The 21506-nt window shown below is 41.4% G+C and overlaps 1 protein-coding gene across 6 annotated transcripts in view; it reads left to right on the top strand.

Annotated features, from left to right (window-relative positions):
- The first annotated feature begins 1903 nt into the window (after positions 1-1903).
- Positions 1904-21506, top strand: part of GOLGA2 (golgin A2) — a 51616-nt gene continuing 32013 nt past the window's right edge. For 3 of the 6 annotated variants that reach the window (XM_081179674.1, XM_081179673.1, XM_081179671.1), the window contains exons 1-3: positions 9335-9613; positions 15741-15863; positions 16298-16378. In XM_081179674.1, the coding sequence (XP_081035800.1) occupies positions 9350-9613; positions 15741-15863; positions 16298-16378 (468 nt within the window). In that variant the 5' untranslated portion in view covers positions 9335-9349. Of the gene's footprint in view, positions 2039-9334; positions 9614-15740; positions 15864-16297; positions 16379-21506 lie in introns of those variants that run through there. The other 3 variants (XM_081179675.1, XM_081179672.1, XM_081179676.1) reach the window with 2 other exon arrangements.

The raw sequence follows: 21506 nt of genomic DNA, 5'->3' as shown, positions 1-21506 counted from the left end.
TGGAAGGGATGGGGGGAAGTCCTGAGATTCGGAGGAATCTATATGAATATGCTTTTTGGTTTTTTTTGTTTACAACTTTGTATTTGAAAAAACAATAAAAATGATTTCAAAAAAAGAGAGAGAAAGAGCTGCTCTGTGGGGTGGGGTGGGAGAGCAGGTTAGGGGTATTGCTTTGTTCCTACTTTGTACCTGAGCTGACTGTTGTACAAAACTCAGTGGAAATTATCTGAAGAAAATAAAAACAAAAATGCAATCTCAGTCAGCACAAAAAGTTACTTCAACAGCTGAAAGGCCTGTCTTCTCCAGGCTTTTAAATAATATATCACTGATGCAGCAAATGCTGAAATAACAGAAATACTGATTTATTGTGAATTAAATATTAAAATGAAAAATGAATGGAAAGAGGGATGTTTCGGTATAAGTATGATCAGCTCTGTTACGGTAAAATCTGGGTGCGGGGCTACTCTGCCACCCGGCTCGTCGGACTAGGTCCACGGGTCCCTGCGGAAGAAAATGAGCTCAGCCGGAGACAGGAGCAAACTGCAGAAGATCCAAGTTTATTGCGCAACAGGTTCAAGACGAGATTGAACAGCGAGAAAGGGGTGACATGAACTTTTGAAACTTCCCTCCATGTCCCAGAATACAGTGCAAAATACATCCTAGTTACATCATGAATACATTAAGAAGAGGTTGGGTTACACAGGATTAACATACGGAGGAGGGAGGGGGAATATGCAGAGCTGGAGATAAGCGCTTCCTGAGTACCGGTGATGAGAAGACAATAGTCCAAGTATGTAAAGTCTGCCACCTGGCATTGCCTGGAGGAAAGGTTGGGCAGAGTGATTTGACTGGATTAGGGTCTTCCTGAGTACGTGACTCCTCGCTTGGGGGATTATGGAGGCAGAGGAGGTGTCATGGAGTCCTGAAGAAACTGAGTCGATCGACACCAAAACCAAGGAAATTGGAGCTGCGGTTGATTTTATACGAATTTTTGAAGTTTTAGTCCGTTTCAGTCCATTCTTATATTGATAATTGAAGTCGGAAACAAAATAGATACATTGTTGCAATATTTGACACTTTTATGGGTTCACAAGTTTCGGTTCCATTGTTCTCTCAGCGGGGAGCCGTCAGCAGCTTGTCAAGAGGTTAAATGAGGTGTGCAGGAGCTCTCTGAGCTAGCTCTGCAAAGCGGATGCATGGTTCTGATTGGGTAGAACGCAGCCATTGAAACGAATGGGGGATACAGTTTGATACGGTCTACCCACGGTAAAGATGGAGCGAGAGAGAGGCTTAAGAGAAAGAGGCTTAAGAGTTTGGGCTTATTTCGCCCGTGTGGAAAAAGGGAAAGGCACTTTAATTTGGGGGCTTGGGTAGGGTGTGGTGCTTGTGCAACGGTGTGGGGGCTGAGGGGTGAATGTAGGGCCGGGTGCCCTTGAGGTCATCGCCTTGGACCCTCTGGTGACTGGCGGAAGGTAGAAGGAAGGCACCCCCCCTTCCGTATCAAGCTCCATAGGAGAAAATGTCGTGCATGAACTGTATAATAAATACTGTAGGCTCACTAAAAATGTATAAATCAGGTGGGGAAATTCAGGACTGGAGGCCAGATGTGGCCCTCTGTGCCCCTCTACCTGGCCCTAAGGACTCTTGCCACTCCCATTCTCACCCTCTTCTGCACCCTCTTGAATGTCTCTGCCTGAACAGAATTGGTGTCCCTGAACTCTTGCTTGTCTGGATGCCTGTGAGTAGTGTTGTAAACAAATATTGCTCTTTTCCCTCATGGGGTATCCAAGAACCCATATAGAGTCCTTATGTTAGGTTCCCTATTGGTAGGAGAAAATAACAGAGGCCAACCAGAGAAGATTGAGAAGCAAATCAGCTAGCAAGCCTGATCTTTATTAAAGCTGTTACAACAGATCACCTGCAGGAAGGGAGGAGGAACCCAGAACAATGGTGCGCAAGGCCTTATAAAGACTTTTGAAATTGCCATCCTGTAGATCAAGACCACCCCCAGAAACATCATACCTACATCACAGAAAAGGTGGTCTAAAACAGAAAATTGAATAAAAATAAAAAAAATTCCTTCCAGTAGCACCTTAAAGACCAACTAAGTTAGTTCTTGGTATGAGCTTTCGTGTGCATGCACACTTCTTCAGATACCTCTTGGTATGAGCTTTCGTGTGCATGCACACTTCTTCAGATACCACATTGAGCCACATGAAATGGAAGTCCATCAACCGGTATCTGAAGAAGTGTGCATGCACACGAAAGCTCATACCAAGAACTAACTTAGTTGGTCTTTAAGGTGCTACTGGAGACTTCCGGTCGGTGCCAGCGCTTAATGGCGGTCCTACCTCCGAGCTCCGGAGAAGGACTGCTTCGCAAGTTCGGGTCTTACCCGCTACGGCAAGCGGGGGACCCCTAAAATCCCAGGCGCTGAAGCCTGAGAACAAGGAGACTCGGTGGGCACCTTTGCGCCCCCCGGTACCATGAAAGAGCCTTTTTAAAGGCTACGGATCGACATCGGGAGTGAGCGCGGTGCTGAGAGTCGCTACCCAGCCTGCGAAGTGAAGCCGCGTCGCCATAAGCGGAGAGCGCCGATTCCTTCCTGAAAAGAAATTCGGACTGATTCCCCGTGAGTAAGAACTGAAAAATAACTGGGACTTTTCTTAATTTTAAAAATTGGGCTAAAAACGGGGGAGATTTAAACAAAGGAAGTCTGCCTCCCCCCGACCGCATGAAAGTGAAAGCAACGGAGCTCTAAACCTGCATCCGTTTAAATTCATCCTTTGATCAGCTAAACCGGACATTTAAACCTTTGATCTCCCCTCTAGCAAGCAGGGCAGAGGGGAGGCGAATTTGACCATTAACTGCATGACTTATTTGAAGGAAAAAACCTCTGCTATCTCATCTACTTGAAAGTCTGAAACGGTCTGCCTTCTTAGTACATTGAGCTGACTTTTCCCTGTGAAGTGACACCTTGATACAAAGTTTCCACAGTGCCTGACTTTTGTACATTTTAAGAAGAAACAGTATAAACAGTATACTGGGCAACTGTGGCAATTGGAAGCTATAAGACTTTAGTAACATTGATTTTGACTGGGTTAATCTCCTTTCTTTCTACATCTTGGAAGGTCTCCTTTGTTCATGTATTTTGAAATTTCCTTCTATGGCCATTTTGATTTGCTCCCTCTAGAGGATAAAGTGAAGTCCAGCACGGCCTAAGACAGTGGAATTTTCCAAGGGAGAATAAATCCCGTGGGAATTGACCTTGACATGAGTGGGCCACAAGAAGAGATAACTACAAGAGCCAAGACCAAGCAACAACAACAGCAACAGCTGCAGCTGCAACAAGCAAAGAGAAGAGGTTCGATCTTAGGCGTAACAGCCGGACTAGCTGGAACAACAGGACAGGACAAAGGAGCAGCCGTTTCTATGGAAGCTGTGACAGAAGCTTTGCTTAAGATAAACCAGACTCTGGAGTCTTTGACAAAACAGACTTCAGAGAACACACAAAAATTAACAGAAATATCAACAAGATTAAACCAGAATACAGAATCTATAAATAAATTGGTCGAGGAAAATGCCACCACGCGTCAAATTGCCGAAGAGGCCAAAGCCACAGCTGGAGAGACGCAGGAGAAATTAGAGCCACTTGCCAAGAAGGTCTATGAGCATGATGCAACCTTGGCCTTGTGGGAGTTACAGAGGAAAGAGAGAAACTTAAAATTAAGACTGATTCCGGAGAATGAAAGTGACAACCTTGTGGAATATTTGACACGGGAGTTTGCGGATTGCTGGGACCTGGAGGAAGACGATTTTAAAATCACAACTGCCTTTAGACTCGGCAAAAAGCAAGATAGAAAGACACCAAGAGATTGTTTGATCACACTCAGATCTAAGGAGGAAAGAGATAAAATTTTAGGACTACACTTTGGAAAAGCCCTCCAAATTGGAAATTCAGCAGTACAGATCTTTAAAGACATACCAAAATATATCTTGGACTTAAGAAACTTCTACAAGGATTTGGTGCTTTTGTTAAAGAAAAATCAGATCCGTTTCAGGTGGGAATTCCCACAAGGACTGTCATTCGACTACAAGGCAAAGAAAGTGAAAATAAAGACAATTCAAGATAAAGACAAATTTCTGGCAAGATATCAGGAGGACCTACAGAAGGGGACTGTGGACGTACTTGCAGAACAGAGGAGAGCACTGGATATTCTGAATCTCTCGTTTGGACAAAAACCACCACCGTCAGAAGAAGAGCAACAACTTGGAGCTGTTGGAGGAGCCTTAAGAAAATAACAAGATGGCTCTGCAATTCCTTAGTTGGAATTGTAATGGACTGAATGGGCCTTTGAAGAGAAGACAAGTATTTCACATTTTGAACAGAGAACAATTGGATTTGATATGTTTACAAGAAACTCACATAACTAGAGCCCACAGGAGATTACTCACAAATAAAAGGTTAGGACAAGAATTTGTCTCATCAGACAAAGTTAAGAAGAGGGGAGTGGTAATATATGTGAAGGAGAAATGGGCTCCAAAAATGATATTTAAAGATGAACAAGGGAGATATCTGGCTGTGGAGATACAAGTACAAGGAGAAAAACTTTTAGTTGTTGGAATTTATGCACCAAATGAAGGCAAATCTGACTTCTTTAAGGGACTTCATGAAACTTTGACGGACTATCTGGATTATAATATGATAATCATGGGAGACATGAATGGCGTGGTCTCCACTAATATGGACAAGGCACAAAGACTAACAGTCACTAAAGAAGGGAGACTCCCCAAGACTTTTTTCGAAATGACAGAAAACATGGACTTGATAGACATTTGGAGAACAAGGAACCCTCTGGAGAGAGAGGGAACCTTCTTCTCCCAAGCAATGATGACCTGGACCAGAATTGACCAAATCTGGGTTACTAGTGGACTGGCTCCAAAGATTAAGAAAGTGGAAATCTGCCCAAAAACTTGCTCCGACCATAACGCCGTGAAGATGGAGATGAAACTCACAATAACCGGTCAATTTAGATGGAGAATGAATGACACCCTCTTTCGAGATAAGGAGATTCTCACGAAGGCCCAAAAGACCTTAAAAGACTATTTTGAAATAAATTTGAGGACTGACGTGGAGAAAAGAGTGATCTGGGACGCAAGTAAAGCTGTTATGAGAGGATTTTTGATTCAACAAAATTCAATAAAGAGGAAAAAACAAAATGAGAAAAAAGAGAAGATCTTGGAAATGATAAAGGAAGGAGAGAGGAAATTAAGAACAAAACCAAAGTCTCAGGACATTTTAAGAGAGATTAAGTTATATCAAACTCAATATATGGAATTGATGAACCAAGAGATTGAATGGAAGATAAAGCAAATGAAACAAAAGACTTTTGAATCAGCAAATAAATGCGGTAAACTTTTGGCATGGCAATTGAAGAAAAGGCAGAAACTAAATACAGTTACAAGCCTAGAGGTTGATGGAAAGAGTATATCTAAACCTAATGAAATTAGAAATTGCTTTCTAAGTTACTTTAAAAAACTTTACACCCAAGGCCCGCAAAATGAAGAAGATATAGACAAATTCCTTGGAAGATATGGATTACAAAATATCTCTCAGCAAAGTAAGATGGACTTGAACCAGAGAATCTCAGAACAAGAGGTAGAGGCTGCCATTCAGAATATGCAATTGGGCAAATCTCCGGGACCAGATGGACTGACTTCTAGATACTACAAATCGTTGAAGGAATGGTTGATTCAACCATTAAGAGAAGTTTGTAATGAGATCCTTGAAGGAAAAAGGGCACCTGAATCGTGGAAAGAGGCATATATCTCACTCATACCAAAGTCAGAGACTGAAAAGACCCAACTCAAGAACTACCGCCCGATATCACTCCTTAATGTGGATTACAAAATTTTTGCAGACATTTTGGCAAAAAGATTTAAAAGAGTTTTGATGGAGAAGATTCATAAAGACCAAGCAGGCTTTCTCCCTAAAAGACACCTAGCGGACAATGTAAGGAATGTAATAGACATTTTGGAAAAGCTGGAGGTGAATATAAACACTAAAGCAGTATTGATCTTTGTGGACGCGGAGAAAGCCTTTGATAATATCTCTTGGAGTTTTATGAGGAAGAATCTTCATGGGATGGGGGTAGGCCAGGGTTTTGAGAATGGTATGGCTGCAATATATTCCGAACAAAAAGCTAAGCTGATTGTAAATAATGTTGTGACTGAGGAACTTAAGATAGAAAAAGGAACTCGGCAGGGGTGCCCAATTTCCCCATTACTTTTCATTTCGGTTCTGGAGGTGTTGCTGAATATGATAAGAAATGACCAGCAGGTCAAAGGTGTGCAGGTCGGAGCTAAACACTACAAGTTAAGAGCGTATGCAGATGACCTAGTATTGACTTTGCAAGAGCCAAACACTAGTACGAAAAGGGTTTTAGAAATAATTCAACAATTTGGCCAGGTGGCTGGATTTAAGTTGAATAAGCAAAAAACTAAAGTCTTAGGGAAAAACCTAACAGATATGGAAAAGGAGAAGTTTCAGGAGGAAACAGGTTTGACAGTGGTTAAGAAAGTCAAATACCTAGGGGTTTATTTAACACCTAAGAATGTTAATTTGTATAAGGACAATTATGAAAAATGTTGGTCAGAGATTAAAAAAGATCTAGAAATATGGTCAAATCTGAAACTGTCAATGTTAGGCCGAATTGCAGTAATTAAAATGAATGTATTGCCTAGAATGTTATTTTTGTTTCAGACCTTGCAGATTCTTGATAAGACGGAATGTTTTAAGAGGTGGCACAAAGACATTTCGAAATTTGTCTGGCAGGGCAAAAAGCCCCGAATTAAATTCAAAATACTGACTGACGCTAAAGAAAGAGGGGGTTTTGCCCTGCCGGACCTAAAATTGTACTATGAGGCAGCAGCGTTTTGCTGGCTGAAAGAATGGATGCTCCTCGAGAATACAGACATCTTGGATCTGGAAGGCTTCAATAATGCTTTTGGTTGGCATGCATATCTTTGGTATGACAAGGTCAACAGTACCTTTAAAAATCACATTGTTAGAAAAGCATTATTTAATGTCTGGATAAGATACAAAGACTTATTGGAAAATAAAACCCCTAGATGGGTGTCACCAGTGGAGGCTAAAGCAGTGAAGAAACTCAATATGGAGGTCGGATGGCCGAAGTATTGGGAAATTTTAGAACAGGATGGAGACAAGGTTAAACTACAAAGTCAGGAGAAATTGAAGCACAAAGTAGAAAATTGGTTTCAATATCGCCAAATAATGGAAATTTTTAAACAGGATAGGAAAATCGGTTTCCAAGTGGAGAAATCAAAACTAGAGACCGAATTGCTAGAACCCAATACTAAGAATTTATCTAGAATGTATAACTTGCTGTTGAAATGGAACACACAGGATGAAACAGTTAAATCTGCTATGATTAAGTGGGCGCAGGATGTTGGACACAACATTATGTCAGATGACTGGGAATGGTTATGGAACACCGGTATCAAATTTACGGCATGTAATGCCTTAAAGGAAAACATTATGAAAATGGTATACAGGTGGTACATGACCCCAGTCAAGCTGGCAAAAATCTATCATTTGCCCGATAATAAATGTTGGAAATGTAAAGAGACTGAAGGTACTTTTTACCACCTTTGGTGGACATGCCCGAAGATAAAGGCCTTCTGGGAAATGATCTATAATGAAATGAAAAAGGTACTTAAATGTACATTTTCCAAAAAACCAGAGGCCTTTCTCTTGGGCATTGTCGGCCAATTGGTGACAAAGAAAGATAGAAATTTCTTTATGTATGCCACAACAGCAGCAAGAATACTCATCGCAAAGTATTGGAAGACACAAGATTTACCTACTCTGGAAGAATGGCAGATGAAAGTGATGGACTATATGACACTGGCTGAGATGACAGGCAGAATCCGTGACCAACGTAAAGAGATGGTGGAAGAAGAATGGAAAAAATTTAAGAGCTATCTTAAGGACTACTACAAACTCAACGAATGTTAAAATGTTGTGGTTGCTAGAAGTAACAGGGTACAGGGATACAAGGTTAGATAATAAAGGAGGACTAAGATGACAGAGATTAGAAAGTAACAACTGGGAGTTGCTAGTTCAAATATGGACACTGGGATGCAGAGAGGGGGGGTATGGGGAAGTCCAAGAAAAGAGGTTTATGAAAATATCTTTGAAAGTATTTTGTATGTTTGTTTTGTTTTGTGTTTGTTTGTTCTTTTTAAAAAATGCTGTAAAACCAATAAAAATTTATTAAAAAAAAAAAAAAAATAAGGTGCTACTGGAAGGAATTTTTTTTATTTTGACTATGGCAGACCAACACGGCTACCTATCTGTAACAGAAATTTGAATGTTGTTTTTCTCCTGTCCTTGTTTATCTCCTGTCTGGCAAATTACTTGATTGGATACCCTGCTTCCTAGATTGGATTGCCTGGGGCAATGGATTGCCATTCTTTTGTAATGATAAATACTTAGTTCCTGAGCCAGGTCACAGGCTCACCCTATTCTTATCTTAAATGTGGCCTTAAGACAGAATTTGTGAGGAAAGAGACAATGGGGAGGTTTCCCACTTTGACCTTGCAGAGAAAACATTTGCTCAGTTTAGGAATCAAAATGGTTCCAGGTGGTCTTCCTGTTCTGATCTATGTACGTGCTTGGTTGGTACGCTTATGAACATTACCATATATCTAAGACCTCAAAATTCCTATCACAGTAGGAACCAGCCTATAGTGCAAAGTTAAAAATTTGCATGTATTACCTCACCTACTTTTGCTTCTGACCCCATGCACTGCATGTGACCCTCATAAGGTTGCCCACAGGAGAATGTGGCCCCCATTCTGATTAAGTCTCCTCCCTTGCTATAAATTATAAATTTATGAGGTAATCTAAAATATAGTAAACAGCAGCAGCATTTTTGGAAAATGTATTAATATTGTGTGAATATTGTTTCTAAAATGTGTTAATATTGTTTCTAACTTCTTTTTACTATTTTATTGAGTGATTTTAAATCTTAATGCTGTAAACCGATTTTATATATTTGTGGCATATAAATAATTCTTTTACAAATAAACAAACAAGCAAAAACCCCAGGTTGGGGTTTTCGCGGCTGTTTGTTGGTCAGAAAGCAAGTTATAAAAGACATTTTGAAGTAATTTTATTAATAAACAAGCTGTTTCGAGGGCGAGTTACAAACGACACTTTAAGATAAAAAGGCTCTTCTTCCCTCTGAGGGAAAAACCAACAGGTGGTGAAGAAAAAGATTCGTTGGGAGAACGGGGGACGAAAACGGCGGGAAGAGCCGTGCGCATGCGCCTTCCCTCCTTCCCTTCGCCGGCTGAGCCTCAAGAGCTGCCACGGTCGCGCCTGCGCAATACGGCGTTCCCTCCCTCCTTCCGTCCTCGCGCGACTGAGACGGCAGGGCACGGGCGGGGCCTTCTCTCCCTGTGTCTCTCGCTCTCGTCCCTCTTTCTCCACCCACCTTCGTACCACACCGGGCTGACGTGGCCCGGGCCCGGTTCAGACATGGCGGACGGCAGCAGGCAGAGCAAGCTGGCGTCGGCCAAGAAGAAGGTAGGGCGAGGCCGGAGCGCTGAGGGGAGAGGTGGGGGTGGCGGCGTTTCCCCCTCAGGCAGCAACTAACAGCAGCAGGAGGGGGAAGTAGGCGACAGCTGATGGGGCCTTCTTCACGGGGGGGGGGCTGTCTCCAGCTCCAGACACTCCCTGCTCTCCCCCTCCCCAGCTACGGAGATGCTTGATACCCCCGCCCCGCATCAGTATAGGCTTAGTGAGGAATCCGCCTCAGATCCGGCCCCTGAGCGCCTGGGAGAGGACCCCGCCCCCTGTGATAGGTTTAATGGGGGAGATCCCCGCTTATTAGAGCACCCCTTGAAGTCATGGGAAGCGGGGGTCGTCCACGTGAGAGGTGTGTGTGTACGTATGTGTAGGAGTGAAAGACCCTCACGTCTTACATGGGAGATCGCTCCCCCCTTTAAACTAAAATACCTCTTGAGTGCCTGAAAGAGAACCCCTTCTGTAATAGGATGAAATAGGAGAGGGAGATCCCCTTCCTCTTATTAAAACACCCCTTGAAGTTATGGGAAATTGGGTCCTCCATGTGTGTTGGGGAGACCTTGCATGGGAGACTGCCCCCCCCCCCCCGTAAAATTAAAATGCACTACTTCAGATATAGCTCTTGAGTGGCTGGAAGAGATCCCCTCCCCCTCTTATTAAAACACCCCTTAAAGTCATGGGAATGGGTCCCCATGGAAAAGTTTAGGGTTTGTGGTGGAGAGGCCCTTATTCATATCTTGGACACAACTCTTGCATGAGAATTGCCCCCCCCCCAAATTAAATACCTCAACTTTAGCTCTTGAGTGTCTGAAAGAGGACATCCCTCTAATAGGTTTAATGGAGGAGGGATACCCCTCCCTTATTAAAATCACCTCAGATATATCCCTTCAATTCATGAGAGGGGCATCTTCCATGTAGGTCAGGGGGGGCGGAAGACCCTCTGTTATTCATACCTTAGACACAGCCCATGCATAGGAGACAGCTCCCACTTTAACTAAGCACCTAAGGTATAGGTAGTCCTGGAATGCCTGAAAGAAGCTCCCCTGCAAAGGGTTAGGCAGCACTCCTAACCTCACTTACCTGAATGTAAACCCCACTGAATTAAATAGGATTTACACCTGATTGGGCATTGCTTGGATTGTACTGTCAGTGTGAGTGTGTTTGTTACACACACACATGCTGCATATATTACTTACTTCAGACTTACTCTTTGAAGCCATAGAAGGGGTCTGTCCACCTGTGTTTGCTTTACCTTTTTACTTTTACATGCTTAGGGTGTGTGTGATAGACTTCTCTTATTATGTAGGTATACTCTTCCCCTTGAATATAATTTTTGTGGGGTTGAAAACTCTAATATTAAATACCTTAGACACACACTGCTTGAATTCCTGGAAAAAGATGTTCCCGTAGGTTTAGAGAGCGTGGAGTGTAGACCTCTTTATTACACACCTTTGAAGACATGGGAGGGTGTCCTCTGTAATGATTCATTGAGGAAGATCTTCCTCTTAGACACAAGGTGGACACATCCCACTTGAATGCCTGAAAGAAATGGTGGGCCCCTCTTTTATTATTAACTTGGATATGTCTCCTACATGCATGGAAGGATATCTCTCTATAAGTTTAGTGGGGGTGTGGAGACCCCTCTTTATTAAGTGCCCTCCCCCACATATCTTGAATGTTTAAGAAGGAAATCCCTCCCTTGCTAAACATCTTTGACACATCCTTTGAATGCATGGAAGTGGATTCTCCTTTACAGATTCAGAGAAACATACTTTTTGGGTTTAATCAATGTATGTATATATGTATTGGAATCGTGGGAGAGATTATCACCTGTTAAATGTCTAGGTCACATGAGTGATCGCCAAAGAAGAAGAAGAAATTTAAAGCACTCTTCTACCACTTTTAACAGTCAAGCCTTCCTCCAAAGAATCCTAGGAAGTATAGTTTGCTAAGTGTGCTGACTGCACAGAGCTACAGTTTCAAGACACTATAGTTCCCAAGATCCTCCATGACTGTCAAAGTGGATCAGAATTCTTTAAATGTGTGGTGTGGGTGTGATCCTAGACATACCACTTGAAAGCCTGGGGAAGGATTTGTTCTTGCCATCATTCTTTCTCCTCAATCTTAGTTTAGTTTAATATAATTTCACCGTTTCAGAAAGTGCTTTTCCTCAAACTTCTTAAATAGTTATTCTTATAATAATCAAAATTGCAAAATATACTATGATATTATGTGGGCTGGCTGTAGTGATTGATATATTGGAAAAACATAAAGTAATTATTGATAAAAGAGAAGTAAAACGGCAAATCTAACAATAGCCATTTCTCCCCAGTACCTCAGTTTTATTGTGAATGCTAACCTAATTTTAAAAATGGTTTTATTCCACCTTTCCCTCCATGGGGAATTATTTTGCTCTTCTCTGGAAAATGACCTTCTAGTGTCTTTGAGAAGTATCAGAGTACAGTGGTACCTTGGGTTACAAACACTTCGGATTACAGACTCCGCTAACCCGGAAGTAGTACCTTGGGTTAAGAACTTTACCTCAGGATGAGAACAGAAATCGTGCCGCGGCGGCACAGCAGCAGCAGTGGGAGGCCCCATTAGCTAAAGTGGTACTTCAGGTTAAGAACAGTTTCAGGTTAAGAACGGACCTCTGGAACGAATTAAGTACTTAACCAGAGGTACCACTGTATCCACTTTTATAGCAGGGAGGTCAATCTGTGGCTTAAAATCAATTCCCAGATTCCCTAACTCTTGCGTTATTTGGGATGAGAATCTAGATAGCATACACATTCTGCAATACATTCACCCTCCACTTTGCCTATTATTATTATTATGCCAATTATTTTTATTGATTTTTCATAATTTTTAACAAATTGTCACCAAATTAATACAAATTCAATACAATTTAAAAGCTGACTTCCCACCCACCCCAAATGTCCCCTCTATTTTCCTCCCTCCTTTGCTGCTCCCAATAAAATAACTTTTCCAACTTATCATTTCAAAATATATTCATCCCTTCTCCCTACACATCACCTGTTCAATTACCAATTTCTGCTATGGCTTTTATACATTGTTATAACCTGTCCTCAGAATAGTTGTCTACTCTAATCACCCTCCATTTTGTAGATGTTAAGCTGTCGTTGTTCCACATACCTGTATGTGAACATAAGATAATCAGAAGTTGAAAATAGGTGATCTCCCTAGCTTTGCACCTGGTTGGAGGGGGACTGCATCCATTTAGTGAGGGCAGTAAAGAGCACCTACCCTTATTGCAAAAGCAGTTACAGCCATACAACAAATCACTGTGAAGCTGCTGCTTCAGGTAGGAAAGTTGGGTGCAGTTTGCAGAATATTCTAGGCAGCTGTCCAAACATTTAGGCAAAATGCACATCCATGTACGGCACGCACTAATTTCTAGCGATAGAATGGTTGTGATGATGCCTCTAAACAAATGCCAGTTGTGCAAATACTGTATATCCAGGTTAGTCACATGAACTTAAGAGTCATATTTGATACATGGTAGCCCTTCTGTCAGAAGCAGCTTTTAAAAATTGTCATTGAAAAGCTGATTGTTTCAGAGCTGCAGTAGTGACATCCTTAAGCGGCCAAATGTAGATGGTTAGCATTCAGCTTGGGAGGAAACAACTTGTTCAGAGCTACTCTAATATTTTTTATGATGGCCTTAGTGGGTATTTATAAAAGACTGCTGGGAAGTCATAATTTGGTGGTTCAGGGGGTGGGGCTTGTGAATTTCATTATGAGCTCCCTCTACCTTTTCCCTATCACAAAGTGATAAATTTGTAGGAAAGCTGGGGAGGTGGAAGAAAATGACCAGCTAGCAGAAGGTGCATGAAAGAGTGTTCCAGAAAGGCTTAGCTGACATCACTTCCAGCAAGTGATTTTTGAGGCCTGATTTAACCATAACAGTGGATCTACAGTGTAGTGATTTCTGCTTTCTATCTTGAAGAAAAGTGTACCTTTTACATTGATACCAGTTGCCAGCAGATCTCCTATCTCTTAATCTCAGTAGTACAATAATTTTCTCCCATGTTATCAACATGACCACACTGGATAGATACATGAGTAGAAAGCAGTTAAAATTGAGTTGATGAATATACGGGAATCTCTAGAGGACTTAGTCTTCTGAATATGGTTTGGCGGTATGTTCAAGAGCAGTGATTGCCAACTTATACATGATTTAGGCCTTCAGAAATTCCATTTTTGAATGCCAAATAGATTTGTCATGATTTTGTGGATCGCATTTTTTGGTTTAGCAGTGGGAGATTTGAGTTCACGTTGCACTCATATTTTGAGGCATGTTTTGGGCAAGTAACCTGCCTCAATTTCTGATGTGTTAATACAGGGGATTCTTCATAACACAAATATTGTATGGATAAAAATAGTGAGCAAATTTTATTCACATTCTGAGCCTTGGGATATGAACAACAATATATTTATCTTCATAAACCAGAACACTGAATAATAATTAAATACGCAAGTTGTATCATGTTTTTAACATCTGGCACTATAGCTTAAATGTATTGAAGAAATAAATGTGTTAAAGTTATAGATATAACCAGGTTTAGAAATGCCACAGACAGCCAAACCAGCATAATTAGTTCATCATGGACTACAGAGAAATTGTTCTTAACAGCCTAGTTGTCAACATGACTGGGCTCGTACAAGTAACTTCTCTGTAGCAAGTAAGCACCTTGACGTACAGATGGTTAAAAGTAAGCTGTAATACATTGTGGGATTTTTAACCTTCCCTTGTGGGTGTGTCTGGAAACTCCCAGGTGCCTTTTTGCCTAGGCACCTAGCAATTTGAAATATTTTTTTCAATTTTGCTTGTGTACATTCTCCATAAGAAATGGAAAATATTCTTTTTAAAATTGAACTATTCCTGGTAACAATCCTGTACCCATCACCACCAGATTCTTGTTATGTGACCATTTGAACTGTCAGTAATTACTGGTTATGTATACTGTAAGCTAGTTATATTGCAAGTGTTTGCAAGGTTTGAAACTTGAACCTGGTGGTATTGCCACAGACTCAGAAGTTGCAGAATGCTTTATGAAGTTCCATGTTGACCACTCTAATACTCTGAAAATTATTGATTGACTCAAGATGGGGTTTGCATTCTGCCACTTTTGTGAGGTTTAGTTGAGATGAAATAGGAAATGGGAGTTTCTGAAAGTTTTAAAATAAAAAAATTCCTTCCAGTAGCTTTCGTGTGCATGCACACTTCTTCAGATACAGAAGTTCTTCTTCTATCTGAAGAAGTGTGCATGCACACGAAAGCTCATACCAAGAACTAACTTAGTTGGTCTTTAAGGTGCTACTGGAAGGAATTTTTTAATTTTGACTATGGCAGACCAACACGGCTACCTACCTGTAACTGAAAGTTTTAACTAGATCAGTGAAACTGAACCCTCTGGCACATAACACAAAAAAGGACTAACATGCCAAGGGCTTTTTTATTCTACAGTGTGGTTGTATTTAGCTTGCAGTTGCTCTAGAAAACAAACAGGTTTGTGTTTTCTATAGTTGAACTATAGTTTAAAGCAAACTATTGTTTCGTGTGAACCAGTAGTATGCTGTTGCAGGCTGCTCATTCACGCAGCCCCCCCCCCCCGACTGCTGCTGTATTACAGCTGAAACAATCCAGAGTCTGACTTGTTGTGCTGTCCAAACCTGGGATTCTGGTTTGTTGGTCTCCAAAGAGACCATGAGCAATAACCAAGGCTTGTTCTTGGCTTACCATTATAGTCTGTTTGGAGAAAGCAAACCATGAATGCAGTTTCAGATGATATGAGAAGCCAGACTTTGACTTTTTCATTTGTAGAGCAGTAGCAGCAGGTGCATAGAAGGAGCACTGTGGGAACTTCTAAGCAGCATGCACTAGCATGCTGCTTAATCACTGCAAACCATTGTTTGTTTTAAACTATAGTTTAATGTGGTTTGTAAACCATTCTGTACACCAGCAAGTTCAATAATCACTCTGGGTCTTTTTCTTCATCAGTTTTTACTGTGTTTTCTGTTCCAGCTCTTTCTGTTTTACTTCTTAGCTTTCAGTGTAGAAGGTTTAATTAGTTAGACTTCAGGTTTTTCTTCTTTTTCTTAGCTGAAGGAATATCAACAGAAGAATAGCCCTGGGTCAGCAGCTGGAGCAAAGAAGAAACGTAAAGGCAAAGAAGGAAGTAGACCAGAGACACCAACTAATGATGGCAGAGAGTCGCCTGAAAACGTGAGTGGCTTACTTAACTATTTTAAATGCTCCAAAATATTTTGCTTCTACTTCTGTTTGAAGATAGTTTTAACACTGTAAAAAATTGAAGAAGGCTGTGTGTTTTTCTTTAGTACTACAAACACCTTGAACTCATTGGACAGAAGTGGGGGGGTATAAATACAATAATCAGTTGATAACAGATAAGTAAAGATGGGAAATTCAGTAGAAAGAAATATTTGGCTCCTTGGTTGTCTTGAGGGAATAGTATTTTTTTGTATATGCTGCTGGAGTGAAGGAGTTAGTTGCATCTTTACTACCATCTTGTTAGTATTAGGATCTCTGCCATTTTCCTTTTTCTTGTTCCTTTGGCTTCAGGAACCCGCTGAACAATGTTCTCATTCTGTCCCTTTTCTCAGCTTTTTCTCTTTCCACTTTTCTTTCACCCCCTTTAGATTCAGAACATTCTGAAGGTGTTGGTGTCAGACCTTAACCGCTCCAATGGGGTAGCCATACCTTCATTGGACAAGAGGAAGGTGAGGCAGCATTCAGAATCTGTCTAACTGGCTTGCTGTCCATACTGCATGATTCAGTTCCTATTTACAAATTAGGGTTTCTTGGGTGGGTGGAACAGATTTTGGGATACTTGTCATACTTGTTAGCTGCGTGAATGTTGTTGGCTATCATTAACATTGAACTATTTTTAACCTGCTCCCCCACTGCTGTTCTTGTGTGCACTTCCCTTAATGTGGCTCAAATTACAATTGTGAAGAAGGGTTGCTTCTTGGATTTTTAAGATTGCTTTGCTTAAAGCAGCTGTTTTGGAATGTCAAGCATATCTGAAGGGATTGCCACCCCCAATACTACTGTTTCCAAGGTGATAGTGAATGAATGCATAAGTAGCGTTGTTCACTGTGGACTGCAGGTTGGGCTTGACTTCCATTTCGCTTGTGATCTTCTTTTTCCCATGTTAGTGGGTTTTGTTTGTTTGTTGTAGAAGCACCTCATCTCAGAAATGCATGTTCTTGCTCATCTATATTCAAACTGTTGCCCTGAAGGATAAGCTATGTGGGTTAATCATGCCAACTCATTGTTTGACAGGCAATGGAATTTGAACACATGATACAGTCTGAGGAGTAATACACATTTAGATTTACCTAGGCAGAAAGAGTCTTCCTATTCCTTGTCTTACAAAGGACTGTTATGAAAACTGGGTTTTGCATACTTTGCTAACCCAGGTTGAATTCAATTAAAATAAAGGGCTGGGTCTAATAGAAACCAGTCTCCTTGAGTTGGCTGCATCTGAGTATTTTTAAAGCACACTCTTGCCATGTTTTAGAAAGCAGAGAGCCAGTAATGGTGTAGTAGTTAAGAGTCTTGGACCAGGCCCTGGGAGACCAGGACTCAAATCTTATACTTAGCCATGAACTTCACTGGGTGACCTTGAGCCAGTCACTGTCTCTCATCCTAACCTACCTCAAAAATTGTTGTGGGGATTAAATAAGGAAAGAGAGAACCATGTGTGCCACCTTGAGTACTTGGAGGAAACGGTGATAGATAAATGCAATAAATTAAAAATAATAAACATAATTAGCTTTCCCCCTGAAAAATATATAAATATCAAAATAAGTTGGGAATAAACAACTGTCTGCAAGCTGTTTTATTACCATTGCTTAGTGATATAGCATTTGCTTTTTATTCAGAAGAAACGAGGTTCGATCCCCACCATCTCCAGGGAGTCCCTTTTCTGAATTCCTGAAGAGCTGCTGCCAGTCAGTGTGGGCAATGTTGAGCTAGGTGTACCAATGATCTGACTAGGTAAAGGACAGCTTCCTATGTTCCTTTAAAGCTTTACCTTTATCTTTGGTGTTGGCATATGCCCACCAAACATTTACATTAACTTTGTGGGTTCCATTTCAACTTACTGTTGCATTTGAATTCAGGCATCAAAATAACCATATTGTATTGGTTACAAAATCAGGGGTGAAAAGTAAACCTGTGTGTTATCTTCAAAATCCTATTATGAGCAAAATACTGTATGTGGATTTTTTAGATGGAAAGCTGCACATTCCTGCAGGAAATGCAACTGTTGTAAAAGTTACAAGGCCTATTTCCTATGAAGCTGGATGGCCTATGAGGATGTTTGGCTGGTAGCTGGTGTTGCTGTTTGTATTGTATAGGGCAAGGATATGAAATCTGTGGCCCTTCAGGTGTTGTTGGATTCCAGCTCCTATCACCTCTTGTTATCTGCACTGATATGAATTAGGAGTCCAATATCTCATTCCCTGTGTCTGGTATAAAGCCAATCTTTCAGTTATTTCTGATGATGATATTTCATGAGGACGTGTGCTTCATGAAGAAAGTGTTGGACTTCAGCATGGAAACCTGAGACTAGGTCTGTCTTAACCATTGAAAGTCAATCAGTCTCAGTTCTCCAGCTGTAACTTTAAAATAATAGTTCTGTATTCAGTATATCCTGGCTTTCTGAGCAGAATATATTCAAGGCAAATTATAATAAATAGACTATAAACATGATATAAAAAAATACATATATAAATATGTATTTATGTTAAATACAACATGTATTTAACATACATGTTAAATACAACATACAAATATGTTAAAAACAACATTCAAAGAGTCAACGTACCTTTAAAACTTTGTTCTGGAACACCATAGCCTTCATTGCCCATCTGAAATTGACCAGTGCTAGGCATACGTCTCTGGAAAGGCTATTCCATCATTTGGCTACCACTATGGAAAAGGCTTCATCTTTCAGGAACCTACATTATCCTAAGCAGATTGACAGTAAAAGGAACATTGACCCTAATCTTTAGGATAAGCCAAATGGTGGTTAAAAAAGAAATGCTGTTCCCTTGAGATGAAACAGTGTTTGTTCAGTGAAAATGTCCCTTGGGATAGTGGCCAGATTGAAGCTTTTTGCTTTGAAATGGAGAAATACTCTTTTAGGTAGAAGTGAGTTGTCTTCAGTGATATGCTACCACAGAATGACATGTTTCAATCTAGTTACAGTGGTGCCTCGCAAGACGAAAATAATCAGTTCCGCGAGTCTCTTCGTCTAGCGGTTTTTTCGTCTTGCGAAGCAACCCTATTAGCGGCTTAGCGGATTAGCGCTATTAGCGGTTTAGCGGCTATTAAAGGCTTAGCGGCTAAAAGGCTATTAGCGGCTTAGCGGCTTAGAAAAAGGGGGTGAGCGAAAAAAATCGCAAGACTCGCAAGACGTTTTCGTCTTGCGAAGCAAGCCCATAGGGAAATTCATCTTGCGAAGCGCATCGAAAAACGGAAAACCCTTTCGTCTAGCGGGTTTTTCGTCTTGCGAGGCATTCGTCTTGCGGGGCACCACTGTATGTAGCTAGTGAGTTCCAAATTTTGGTTCATGAATTATCTGGGGAGCTGAGAACAAGCTTTCATTTCTTTCACTTGGGAAATGGGGAATGTATTAGTTATTTGCTTTTCTATATTGCCCATCCTCCAAAGAGCTCAGAGGAGCACACATGGTTCTCCACCCACCCTTTTAACCTTGCAGCAATCCTAAAAGAGACTGACTGGCCGAGAGTCACTCAGTAGAGATTTGAATTCAGGTCTCCCAGTCTTAATCTGACACTATGCTGATTCTCTGCACTAACTTATATCACAGTTTGTGACAATATATGAGATCAGTGTAAAACCTTCTGCCCATGTGATTAACAATCCAGTGAATGGGAGAGCAGAACCGCTATGTCTGCTGGCCCTGCCCTTGTATCACCACTTCTTCCTCTGCTTTCTGCACACTGTTGTGTGTACAGGCATATGTGTAGAAGAGAAATTGCCCTATGTGTGTAGGCTCCCAACTGCAGTGTGTGACGGTACATGATCAGGGTCCATTTCTCTAAAGACGTGAACCCTTAATACGTACATGGCAGCAGTAGGTGAATGCCTGAATATGGCTAGTGTTTGATACAGTAAGTCCTTTAAGGGTGTTACACTCCTAACTCACACACATTCTTTATTTTGGTCCAAAGACCCACAAAAACATTTTCAGAAGCAAAATAAAACAGAAATACAAGAAAAGGATTCTAAGGCGGTCACTATGTTTTATCCAGACCATGTTGGTTTCTATTTCTTATTACTTCTGAGAGGAACTTAGCCATGCCCAGGGTAGTATCATTTGACATATATCCAAGGAGGGACTTAAGATGGAAAGATTCAGGTTTTCCAGTTAAGTTTACCAATAGGGGTTTACTTAGTTGATCCCTGGCATGTTGGACTGGAAAAGACCCTGATGTTGGGAAAGATGGAGGGCACAAGGAGAAGAGGATGACAGAGGATGAGATGGTTGGATAGTGTTCTCGAAGCTACCAGCATGAGTTTGACCAAACTGCGGGAGGCAGTGGAAGACAGGAGTGCCTGGTGTGCTCTGGTCCAGGGGGTCAGGAAGAGTCAGACACGACTAAACGACTAAACAACTAAACAACAACAACATGTTGGACTGCTCACTGTGTAGTAGAATTGACACCCTGAGAGCACTCTTAACTAGAAGGAGGGTTCCTGAACTCTTTTTAGTAGAATGTCAGATTTAGTGAAATGCTACCTACTGGGCAGAAAAGATGAATACTGGCAACTGAGACAATATTGTTATTTGTGCTTGCACAACCTCTGTTGCTGGGCCTAGGCAGAACAGAAATCTTTCAGTATAGCTCCTGAAGGAAAATCATGTACCTTCAGAAATGTTGGGGTGCTTGGGACCTTCACACTGTCCAAGTCACCAATGTGTGATCTATTTTCTTAAGGCTCCCACATGTTATAGGCTTCAGAGATTTTTGTCTGAGAATGAGCTTTTATCACTTTGGCAGGCTGATTGCATTAACAGTTGTACAATGTGTCAAAGGACAAAGTGCGTATTTGAAGATCTAACAAATGTGTCTCTTTGTTCCCTGTATGTGTCCTTGGGAACAAAAGTGCCAGGATAAAATGAAGGTTAGAGATGCTTGCGCAGGGAAGGGTGGGTGGGTACCAGCCATTCTAGCAATACTTAAAATTTCCATGGTAATAAAAACATATAGGAAGAGCCCTACTGGGTTCGGCTGGAGGCCCATGTGGTCCAGCATTCTCTTCTCACAGTGGCCAATCATGGCTTACCATGGATAAGCAAACATGCAGGTTCCAGGAGAGTTGACAGTTGCTTTATTCTTCATTTGGTCTTGCTGCTGCTAGTTTGGCTTAGTATTATGCCCAAACCCAGATTCATGATTTATTTTACTGCAGACAGAACACAAGCTGTAGCCCAAGTTTGTTATATGACATGACAAACCATTTGTGGTTTGTCTGGAGCAAGATAAACCATGAGTCTGGGTTCAGACATGTTGCTCACAGCAGTGTGGCAGCAGCAGGACCAGAGGAGTAGCCAAACAACTCTGGATCTTCTCCCCAAAAATGAGCCTAATGCTTGAATGGTATTATATCTGAACTGAGTCACTTTATTTTTTTCTCCCTTCCAGCCCTGTTGGCCGCTTTCTCAAATTTGCTGCCTCTTCTCTTTCTCTAATGCTTAGAACAGAGGTCGGCAAACTTTTCTTCCTGTGGGCCAGAGTGTGTGCGCACCCGTGCATGTGCGCACATGCCCGCCGCTCTTTGCCCATTGGCTTTCGGAGCCATGGTAGCGGA

This window comes from Podarcis bocagei, assembly GCF_964188305.1.
Source record: "Podarcis bocagei genome assembly, chromosome: Z".
Classification (NCBI taxonomy): Eukaryota; Metazoa; Chordata; class Lepidosauria; order Squamata; family Lacertidae; genus Podarcis; species Podarcis bocagei.
The sequence above is the reverse complement of the archived record's forward strand: the minus strand, read 5'-3'. Positions and strand labels throughout refer to the sequence as shown.